This window comes from Galeopterus variegatus, unplaced genomic scaffold, assembly GCF_000696425.1.
Source record: "Galeopterus variegatus unplaced genomic scaffold, G_variegatus-3.0.2 Scaffold2233, whole genome shotgun sequence".
NCBI classification, from domain to species: domain Eukaryota; kingdom Metazoa; phylum Chordata; class Mammalia; order Dermoptera; family Cynocephalidae; genus Galeopterus; species Galeopterus variegatus.
The window spans coordinates 41,832-52,996 of NW_007728344.1; the positions used below are offsets into that span (position 1 = coordinate 41,832).

Below are 11,165 nucleotides of genomic sequence, written 5' to 3' on the forward strand. Positions count from 1 at the left end.
TCTCATTCAGTTTCCTTAGAATTATCACTCGAAATTCCTTGTCATTCATTTCAAGGGCTTCGTGTTCTATAGGATCTAGAGCTTGAGATTTATTAACTTTTGGTGATGTACTTTCTTGATGTTTTTTATTTCTGGTATCTTTTTTTTGATGTTTATTCATTGTGGCAGGGCGTTTCACAGTCCACAGGTTTGACACTATTGACTAACTAAGATGTTGCTGTGGTTGCCAATTTGGTATGGCTACCTCCGTGACTGCTCAGTTGGCCTCTAGTGCCTTGTGTGTGTGGTTGCCTCGGGACTTGGGCCTCTCCGGGGAGCCACCTCTCTGGTCAGCTTGGACTCTGCCGGGCTGCTGGATCTCGATGGGGTACTGCAGCGTGTGTGGTCTCTGCTGAGCTTCCACCTCCCATGCAGGACTTCTCCCTGTTCCATGTGCTCTGGCCCAGGCTGCTGCTGGATCATGCAGTGGCAGCCCCACAGGGTGTGTGGTTTCTGCCGAGTCTCCGCCTCCCTTGCCAGACGTCTCCCTGCTCTGTGTGCACGGGGCTGGGCTGGGAATGGAGCCAGGTGGCGGCGGTGAAGCCTACCTGCCGCTGCTGCCTCTGGGCCACGCTCACGGCCCCCATGCTTGCCCACAACTGTGGCAGCACTGCTGCGGCCTCTGCAGCTCCTCGGGCCCGGTGCCTGGCCCCAGGGGCCCAGGTGGCCACCGCTGCCGCAGCTCTCCTGCCCCCTCCTCCGGAGCAGGGTTTTCCCCCCTCAGGGGGATGCAGAATGAACCTGGCGCAGGCTCTGCTCAGGGGAGCAGCAGCAGACAGACCGCTGAGGTGCTCAAGGCTGCCGTCCAGTCGTCGGAGGACGGGGCTCGGCGAATCGCGTCAGACTCCGGCTCACCTGGCCTGCAGAACAGGCATTTCAGCCGCTCTCTGCGGCTGCCATGTTCTCCTCCATTAATGAAATATGTTTTAAGTATTTTAGCATTTCTGACAGTATATTAAATCATTCATCAGTTTTGTTGGATGGTAATAGGAGTTACTTGGAAAATAGTATTTGATGGTCTAATTAGTTGAAAAAGCACTGAATTATACATACTTTAACTGGTTTTTTTTACCGCAGATTGTTAATCTTTAATATATTAATACTGAATCTTGAAGGGGATGTGGACTTTCACTTCCTAGACTTTTCTGGACTACATTTTGTGGAACATGTTTCAAAAATGCAGAATTTAAGTAATTAATGAATAAAGTGTGAACTACTTATTAGTTTTATGTAGGAGCCAACTGGAGATATATACCCACCTAATAAATATTACTCTGTGTGTATATGTATATAAAAATGCATGTTATCATTAGTCTAAAAACTTAGATTATAGACAAGACTGTAGTAAATATTTTACATGAGACCTTAGAGATGATGGACTTTTGTTTTTTGATCCACTATAACGAGTCCAGGTATAAGAACAAGTTGACTATATTTTCTAGAGGAAGACTAGAAACATGCCTTGTGTGCCCAATTTAAGTAAACCTTCCCACACAGTTGTATATTCTTTCTAAGTCAACTTTATAGGAAAATACTGACCTCAATCAGTTTCTCATTTCTCTGTAGTGAGCATGGTGTACTAATGTATGCATTATGCTAGTTAACATACTAGATGCATGACATTTGCTTCCGTAGGGGAAGAGAGCTGTGGGTTTGCCATTTTTTTACTATACCCAAAATGTGTGTGCCCATATGCCTCACAAAGTAGCTAGTAGTGTGCTTTCCCCAAAATGTTATTTTTTTTTTCCAGTTTGGCTTTTTGAGTCCTATGGTGATTTTTATTGCCCTCTGATTATTTTTAAAATTGGTTGAAGTTATTTAATGTTTTAAGAAAATCCTAAATTCAAAATATTACATGAGACACTATAAAATATAACCACGGAAATGACTGTACAAACACAAATGTGTAACAGAGGCATTCACATTGGAGAAAGGCTAAGCAAAGAGCTTTGGAAAATTTGGTTGAAGTAAAAATTGGTCAGAAAAGAATATTTCCAGGCATTGGGTTTTTACATGTTAGTGATTTTAATGTTCTCCTGGGGGAAAATTTGGAACCTTTTCTCTTTTAGTACTTTTTCCATTTTCCAGTTCTTCAGAGAAGGGATTTCCCTATTCTTTTGAGAGTTTTTTCACCTCCCTTGGCTGTAAAAAGTTTTCTCAGTTAATCCAGCCCTGGTAATACTAGTTTTGAACCAAATCAATTGTTTTTAATTGAAGCCTTCTTGGAAAAAGTTTATGCCAGTCGTTAGGCATTGCACACTGTCATTAATGCACGAAAAAGAAGTTATGTACAAAGTTACTTATGGAGCATGATTTTTTCACCCACATCAAAAGAACCTTTTAGAAATAAAATGCCAAACCCATTATGGGTATTTAAGCCTACTTCCTTAAGAAAATAATCATCCTTTCTTTCAGATGGAACCAAGAAATCTAGCAATAGTTTTTGGTCCAACTCTTGTGCGAACATCAGAAGACAATATGACCCACATGGTCACCCACATGCCCGACCAGTACAAGATCGTAGAGACGCTCATCCAGCACGTAAGTTCACCCTTCATCTCCTCAACACTGTTGTTTTCATGAGAAGCCAATGTTTGGTGGGACAGAATTTGGTTATAATGTTTTTTTCCCTATGAAAATGGCTTTTTTACTATACTATCCTCCAAGATATAGATATATTTAGGGGGTTATTTAATTTCTCTTTTCACCTTTTTTATTTTAAATTTTAGCATGACTGGTTTTTCACAGAAGAAGGTGCTGAAGAACCTCTTGTAAGTATTGTCTGTCAGCATTTGTACTCAGTTATTTTCACTTGGGACACAAGATCCTGGTGCCACAACAATGTCAGCTTCCCGCTTTGTATGCTATTGTCCATTTTGCACCCTGGAAGCAGGCTTCTAGCTCCTCGGTTTCTGATCTAATGAAAATATAAGCATGATGCTTATTTTACAGTTAATTATATGTAAACATTGTTATAAAATTAAAGCACAGGTGCTCCATTCAGTAATGTATCTTTAACTAAATGTTGTTTGAATTTTAAAGTATCTTTAAAGAGATGATGAAGAGCTCTTTGTTTATTAACCATAGACAACAGTGCAGGAGGAAAACACAGTAGACTCCCAGCCAGTGCCAAACATAGATCATTTACTCACCAACATTGGAAGGACGGGCGTGTCCCCGGGAGATGTATCAGGTAACTCTTGCCTGGGCAGTGTTGATCTCTAGGTTAAACACTACATTCTTATAACATGTGAAAGAGCAAATCAGCCATAAGTAACAATTCACTCTGATTTTTTCTTTTTCTTTTTCTTTTTTTTCCTTTCTACTAATAAAAAATTTAATATTCTTTTTCTGATGGATCTTAATTATCGTCCAGTGACTGTAATGCCATTGGCAGTGCATGGAGTTGTAATGTTTGTCAGAATGGAAATATGAGGGAAATAAGCATGCAAACCACTGTTTTGTTCTTTTTTTTAATTCACAGTTTCCATGTAATAGTCATCACAAGGTAAAACAGATATATGCTACTGAATATGTGGTTGCTGTGATGGCAGAAAGTATGATCTAGACTGTATAAGTAGTTCTTGTTCTTGAGCTAGAAGGTCTGTTTAAGAGCAGCAAGTTAAATATGTTGAACTGCTAATGGGCACTATTTTCATAAATAAGTATATTATTTGTCACTATAGATGTCACAGTAAAAGTCAGTCTATTTGACATTTATTGTCTTCTGTTTCCTATTGCCACCCTAATGCTTGGTTAAGTATTAGTTTTTATAGGCTCTTTTGATGAAAATTTTCTCCTGCCAAACTGTTGCACTAATCTAGCATGTTGTTTTACACGATGTTCTCCCTTTGTCTCTAGTTCTTGTTTTAGTCCTAAAGGGTTTTTTTTCAGCACTTACTGACAAAGGCAAATCTATACTGATGTTGAACAGGCGAAGTGGGAGGAGTCTATCACACGGTAATGTCACTAGTGGATTCTGTGATGTCCCTGATGGACAGCTGGAACTGTAGGAAGAAGGAGGATTGCTGTCCACACTGTAGCTGCCTTGTCTGCAGAAACCCCCGATTCTTGTAAATGCAAACATAGTTGATCTGTGGTGTAAAGTTTCTCTTAAGATTATTGTAACAGATCAATACTACTCTCTTAAAAGTTTTTCTGCTGTTTCTTGTTATTTCTGAAGCAGACCCTGAGGAGAAATAGCATGGTATGGTCTACCAGTTCTTAAAGTCATAAAGCATTTAGCCATGTGTTAAAAGGGGCGTGGCAGGGGGCTCAGCTCATTAATTTAGAAAATCAATTTCCGTAAAGTTGAAAGATAAAATTTCAAAATTGGTATTATCCTGAATAGTGCTAGCCCCTTTCTACCCTCTTTATAATTGTATAATCTGAGTTTTTGCCAGACAGTAAAATTATGGTGTCCATTTTTTCCATTTCCATAATAGCATTTGTTAATAGATAATTACAAAACTGGTAGCAGTTTAACCAAACTCATCAAAACGATCCCTGACAGCACTGATATGAAGCTGGGGTCTGAAGTGCAAAGATCAGCATAATTTAATAAAAAACCAAAGCGACCTGGAAGCAGAGTTATCCTAATGCCTCGTTTGCATCCATATGCTTATATAGTTTATGCTTATAAAATTTCAGTCTGACAAAAATTAACATAAACACACCAGTATGAGTGTCTCAATTTGTAGCTAGGGCAGCCAACAATCTTAAAAGTTCTGCATTGTGTATCAGTTTCTGATTTGGTACACAAGACAATTCTTAAAAGATCTTCGAGCTTCTTTATTGCTAGATTAATATTTAGAAAATTTAATAAACACTAGTATTTCTGTTTTTGTTTAGTACAGGGCTCCTTTGCCATTCCTCTCATTGAGCTGGTTCTGCCTACAATTCACAGCATCCTTTCATGGCGGTGGCTTTCTGTGGTGCAGCTTGCATCTCTGTGAGCTCTGACTATCCACTGTGTTCTACTGTTTTGTTTTGCTTTCACATTTTGTTCCGTGCCTGTCTTTTCCATAAGTTTTGCATTGTTTGTGGAAAGCAGTAGAGATTGGCTAATACTGAACATGTTTTATTTAACTTCTCACAGATTCAGCTACTAGTGACTCAACAAAATCTAAGGTAAATTGTGTCATACCATTTGTAAATACTAGGGGGGAATTTTGGGCTGACTGTTATGATTAGTACACAAATGCACCCCTGTCTGAGGCAGTGCAAAGTCTAATAAATGGAAAAATTAATTCTTAGAATATGATGGAATGTTAGTTTTCTCATAGTATAGTTTAGCATAGTGCAAAGAACTAGACTTTCTTTTCTTTTTTTTTTTTTTTTTGTCTTTTGTCTTTTTCCGTGTCCGGCAACGGATCGCAACCCTCAGTGTTGCCCCCGTACCGGACCGGGGACCGGCAACGGGATTGCAACCCTCGGCGTTGCTCCCGCGCCTCGCTCAGCCAGTGAGCGGGAACCGGTCTGTATGTGGGATCCGAACCCTCGGGCAGGAGCGCCGCCGCGCCTCCCAAGTGGCGCACTATCCAGTGCGCCACCGGGCCGGCCCCATTTTCTTATTTTTTAATGTGAAAATTTTCTAGCATATACAGAAGTAGAAAGTATAGTCTAGTGAGCTTCCATGGCCCCATTCTCCATCTTCAACGATCATCAGCATGTGGCCAATCCTGTTTTTACTGCACACCATGCACTTACAGGCAAATCCCAAACGTCATATCATTTTATCTATAAATATTTCAGTAGTATAGACTTTTGTTATTATTATACTTTTATAGAAAATATATATTCGTGTCTTCCTTTTACCAAAATAACTAATTTTGTTTTTTTAATTAATATTTTAAGATAATTTGTGTTACATTGACAGCAACATCAAATTACACAACTTTCTCAGTGTCTGTAGAAAGTTCTTATAGTTCCTAGAAAGTTTTTAAAATCAATTTGGTCAAACTCTGCTTTGCTGAGACAGTAAGAACAAGAATTGTCAGTAAACTTCTTAAAACATTCTTAGATTTTGTAATGAAACATGGATTTTACATGAATCTTTAAACATTATAATAGGATTGTATGTAATTAAATTATAAGTCTTGTGGAAAATAATTTTATATCAATCACTATCACTTACGATCTTCACTCTTTTTGCCCCAGCTTTTTATTTGGGAAAATTTTAAACCTACATAAAAATTGCTGGAATAGCACCCAAACCTTTTACCCTAAATTCATCAATTGATAAATTCTGATAAATACGTACTTTTTTTTCTGAGTCATTTAAGAGTTACTTATAGATATGATAACACTACCCTAATTACTTTGGCATGTATCGCTTGAGAATAAGGGCATCTTCCTATATAATCATAGTTTGTCATACTCAAGGAACTAATATAAGTACAGTACCTTATTAGCTAATGTGCAGTTTTTACAAAGATTTCCCTATAGAGGATATACTCAAAGATCATTCCTTGCATTTAGTTGGTGTGTCTCTATAGACAGTTTCCCAACCTCTTTTGCCCAAAGATAAGATTTTAAATCAGAAAGACCTGTTTAAAATCCCTGCCTTCCCTCTCACTAGATGCCTGTTTATTAACCTGTTGTTTACCAGTCTCTTGATCTTACTTGTGGTGTTATTGTACCAAGCCTATAATATAATGGATATCCAACTGGTATAACTATTTGTAACTTGTAGAACAGTAATTTGCCCCAACATATATATCATTGTAAAATCATAGAATTTTTAAGAGAACCTTAAAGAAAGCTGAATCTAATCTAATTATTTCTCACTTAAAACAATGAAACTGAGATGACTAGAGGAGAATCACTTGCTCAGTATCATACACAGCCAGCTAGAGGAATGAACATCAGGTCTCCCAATTCAGAACCTAGTCACACCATTATCCCCCACAGTCTTCAGAAGAAGGTGGGGAAATGTGAATAACCATTAGAAATATACTGGATAATTATAAAATCCTTTATACCTTATAAAAACAAAATTCTGTCAATCTGTGATTTCATTTTGGTGGATCCTTTTTAATACAACAGCTGAAATTTTTGCTTTATTTTTAAGACTTTGTCATAGCCATTTTAGCTTACCTAAGATATTTATGGCAATAGAGAATTGTACGAAGGTACTTCAGAAAGTTTGTGGAAAAATAGAATTGAAAGATAATACGAGTCTTTCCACAAACTTTTTGAAATACTCTCATACTTTCTGCTTCTGTTACTCAACATACTTCCTGCCTGTCTTAAATAGTGTGGTAACCCAACATGTATTTATTGCCCCCTCCCCCACTGTTTTCTTAGCATAGAGACATTATGAACAAATTAAATAGTTGTAGTAAAGAACTTATTACACATAGTGAACACTTTACCAATAGCAGGACACTAAAGTGTTTCTATGGTAAGAATTTAAGGTCCTTTAATTGACCTTATGTTATTTGAATTTTCTAATTCTGTAATTACCTTGAGATAAATGAAGAAATCACCAACCTGATGTACATAAGGCAAATCCTTGAAGATCCAGCCTGGCTGCACTGATGGAAGACCAGAGTTCCCTTATCTTAATGAGTTTATCTGATAGAGTATCTGTATCTTATGGTGTCTGTAATTAGAAGATTGAAGTCAGTCATAAAATTTTAATAACCTATGTCAGATATTATATTCAACTATGTCAGAATATGTTTAACTGTTAAACTTGTATACCAGATAAAGATGTCTGAGCTTTGAAGTAGGGGAAGTCAGTCATTTAAGGGAAATTAATAACCAGGGCGCTAAACACAAAATATTTCCCTCAAAGATGGATGTATGTGAGCCATCATTTGGCAAATATATAACACCTATATGACCTGGCAAGTAAATACCACCAGGCAAGAAATGGGACGAGTTAGATAAAAATTTGTCTTTAGTACAAGTTAAAAGATGGCATTAAAAAACTGATTACGCTCAATGCTTCAGAGCTTTAGTAGACTTTATTCAGTAAGAAACGTTTGGGGAAGAACCTTCTCAGAAAATGAACTCTAATGGTCTCATTTTCAAAGCCTCATTTCTCTGGTTGCCTCGCAGGGTTCTTGGGGATCTGGAAAGGATCAGTACAGCAGGGAGCTGCTCGTGTCCTCTATCTTTGCAGCCGCTAGTCGCAAGAGGAAAAAGCCAAAAGAAAAAGCACAGCCTAGCAGCTCGGAAGACGAACTGGACAATGTGTTTTTTAAGAAGGAAAATGTGGAACAGTGTCACAGTGATAATAAAGAAGAGTCCAAAAAAGAGAGTGAGACATTGGGCAGGAAACAGAGGATCATCACTGCCAAAGACAGCGGCGCTAAGAAGGATCCCAGCGCAGCAGGAGATGAGAAGGCGTCGCTGCGGAAGGAGAGCTCGCCGTCGGAGGAGCCCTCCCCGCCACACGCTTGCAAGCACAGCAAGTCACCAACTCTCAGCTGTCGCTTCACCCTTCTGAAGGAGAGCCCCAAATCCCTTTTGACACCCAAGCCCTCCCACTTTGAGGAGACAGGGTCTGACTCCGGCACCTTACTCAGCACGTCTTCCCAGGCTTCACTGGCGAGGTTTTCCACTAAGAAATCAACCAGTCCAGAAACCAAACACAGCGGGTTTTTGGCCAATGTCAGCACCATCACCTCAGATTATTCCACGACGTCGTCTGCTACATTCTTGACCAGCCTCGACTCTAGTCGACTGAGCCCCGAGGTGCAATCCGTGGCGGAAAGCAAGGGGGACGAGGCAGATGACGAGAGAAGCGAGCTCATCAGTGAAGGGCGGCCGGTGGAGACAGACAGCGAGAACGAGTTTCCTGTGTTCCCCACAGCTTTGACCTCAGACAGGCTTTTCCGAGGAAAACTCCAAGAGGTTACGAAGACGAGCCGGAGAAATTCCGAAGGAAGCGAAGTAAGTTGTACCGAGGGAAGTTTGACACCAAGTTTAGATGGCCGGAGGCAACTCTTTAGTTCACATAAACTTATTGAATGTGATACACTATCCAGAAAAAAATCTGCGAGATTCAAGTCAGACAGTGGATGTCTAGGAGATGCCAAGAACGAGAAAGAAGCACCTTCAATAACTAAAGTGTTTGATGTTATGAAAAAAGGAAAATCAACTGGGAGTTTGCTAACACCAATCAAAAGTGAATCAGAAAAACAGGAACCCACTTGGAAAACGAAAATAGCAGATCGGTTAAAACTGAGACCCAGAGCACCTGCAGATGATATGTTTGGAGTAGGAAATCAAAAAACAAATGCTGAGCCTGCTAAAAGGAAAAACATCAAACGTAGACATACGCTAGGAGGGCACAGAGATGCTTCTGAAATCAGTGTTTTGAATTTTTGGAAAGTACATGAGCAGAGTGGGGAGAGAGAATCTGAACTTTCAGCTGTGAATCGGTTAAAACCAAAATGCTCAGCCCAGGACCTCTCGATCTCAGACTGGCTTGCCAGGGAACGCTTACGCACCAGTGCATCTGACCTTAGCAGAGGAGAAACCGGAGACCCCCAGCTGGAGAATCCTAGAGTACTAGAAATCTCTGTGACTGACACACCTTTGTCTTTTCAGTCCAATGCAGACAGTTCTTCCAATACCTTGGCTTCAACTAATAGGCCCCTTCTTTCCACACCATCACAGTCACCTGACCAAATAAATGGGGAAAGCTTTCAGAACATGAGCCAAAATGCTAGTTCTGTAGCTAATGCCCAACATCATAAACTGTCTGAAGCCCCAGGCAATAAAGCACAGTTTCATCCCTGTCTTTAAACTGGGGCTATGTCCACAATAGCAAATAAAAAGCTACTGTTACATGTTCTAGTAACTGTAAATATTTTCTTGTACCAGAATTGTTATTATGCAGCCTTCATTTGGGCTGGTTTCATCATTTTGCACTGTGAAATAGCTTTACAGTGCATTACTACAGCCAGAAGAACATATATATATATTTAAAAATATATTGGATAGTTGTATACAAATGAACAAGGTATTTGTTGCAACTTACTACATAGTATATACCCAAAATTACTGAAGAAAATCGCTGGCATTAGTATGCAGCAAATTTGTTCTTTTGGTTTCATCACTAACAAAAGTGCCTCATCATAAAAATACATTTGGTTTTTAGGGTGCCATATTGTTAAAATTAGATAACTTACATTGAATAAATGAATGCATTTTATTGGTAACAAATTTCATTACATTTACCAGTTTTAACACAGGTGGATACAGAATTTCCATTCTTTAGTCATTCCAGATGGATCTGAGTTTTATATTCAAACTTTTAATACAGTTTTTGAGTTTTGTGTGACTTGAATTTTTAATCTTTCTGTAAAATACGTAACTTAAATGAACATATTATATGTGTATCTTTTCTTCAGATACCAGATTTGATATAAATGTTGTAACATAGGTGTGTAGATAGTGGATCCTGGATGGAACTGGCTTCTTTATCGAGAAAAATATAATTCTGCATGAGGACTTATGAATCCAAACCTGTGTCATGCCTGTGTGCATACCCAATTAAACACTGGAAATAAAAATTGTTTTGGTGAACTTTGCATGGCTTGAAACTTACTCAATTTTTAAATGTCACTCATTTGTAACTGCCTTATATGATTGATTGGTCCTCACTTTAAAACATTAGTAAGTTTATACATTCTATCTCTCCTCCTCTTTGTGTGGCTGGCAGGGATCTCTTATGCTTTTATTAGCCCAACCTCACTCTTGTGCACAGATAATATTTAACTTTTCTAGCTAGTAATGTGTGTGGTTTACCTTTTCTTGGAAGGCATTGAGTTGAAAAGAACATGAGTTTGGAAATCAATCTTACTCTGTACTTCCTCCATATGTAAGCTTGGACAGATTGTTTAACTTTCCTGAATTTGTTTCCTCATATAAATAATGACAATAATAGTACCTATTATAGGGGTGGTTATTAAATTTAAATGAGGTACTACTCCAAATATAGTGCCTGCCATGTACTAGTTGCAAAACAGATCAAAGCTTTTCTAAGAAATGATGGTTACATAAATCTCAGAATATTAAGGCTGAGAAGGACCTTAAAAATCACTGAATCCTAGGATTCTCAATTCTGTCAGACCTGATACTGTCTTTTTATTAAAAAATATTTTGAA

General features: G+C 38.7%; 1 protein-coding gene across 1 annotated transcript in view; it reads left to right on the forward strand.

The window, feature by feature from the left end:
- LOC103597200 (rho GTPase-activating protein 21) overlaps window positions 1-10,589 on the forward strand; it is a gene marked incomplete at its 5' end in the record, with an annotated part of 44,992 nt that extends 34,403 nt beyond the window's left edge. Inside the window, 5 exons of the mRNA XM_008581010.1 lie at window positions 2,455-2,580; window positions 2,769-2,810; window positions 3,127-3,232; window positions 5,138-5,169; window positions 8,107-10,589. Coding sequence (XP_008579232.1) covers window positions 2,455-2,580; window positions 2,769-2,810; window positions 3,127-3,232; window positions 5,138-5,169; window positions 8,107-9,801 — 2,001 coding nt within the window. The remainder of the gene's footprint in view (window positions 1-2,454; window positions 2,581-2,768; window positions 2,811-3,126; window positions 3,233-5,137; window positions 5,170-8,106) is intronic.
- Between the last annotated feature and the right edge of the window lie 576 nt (window positions 10,590-11,165).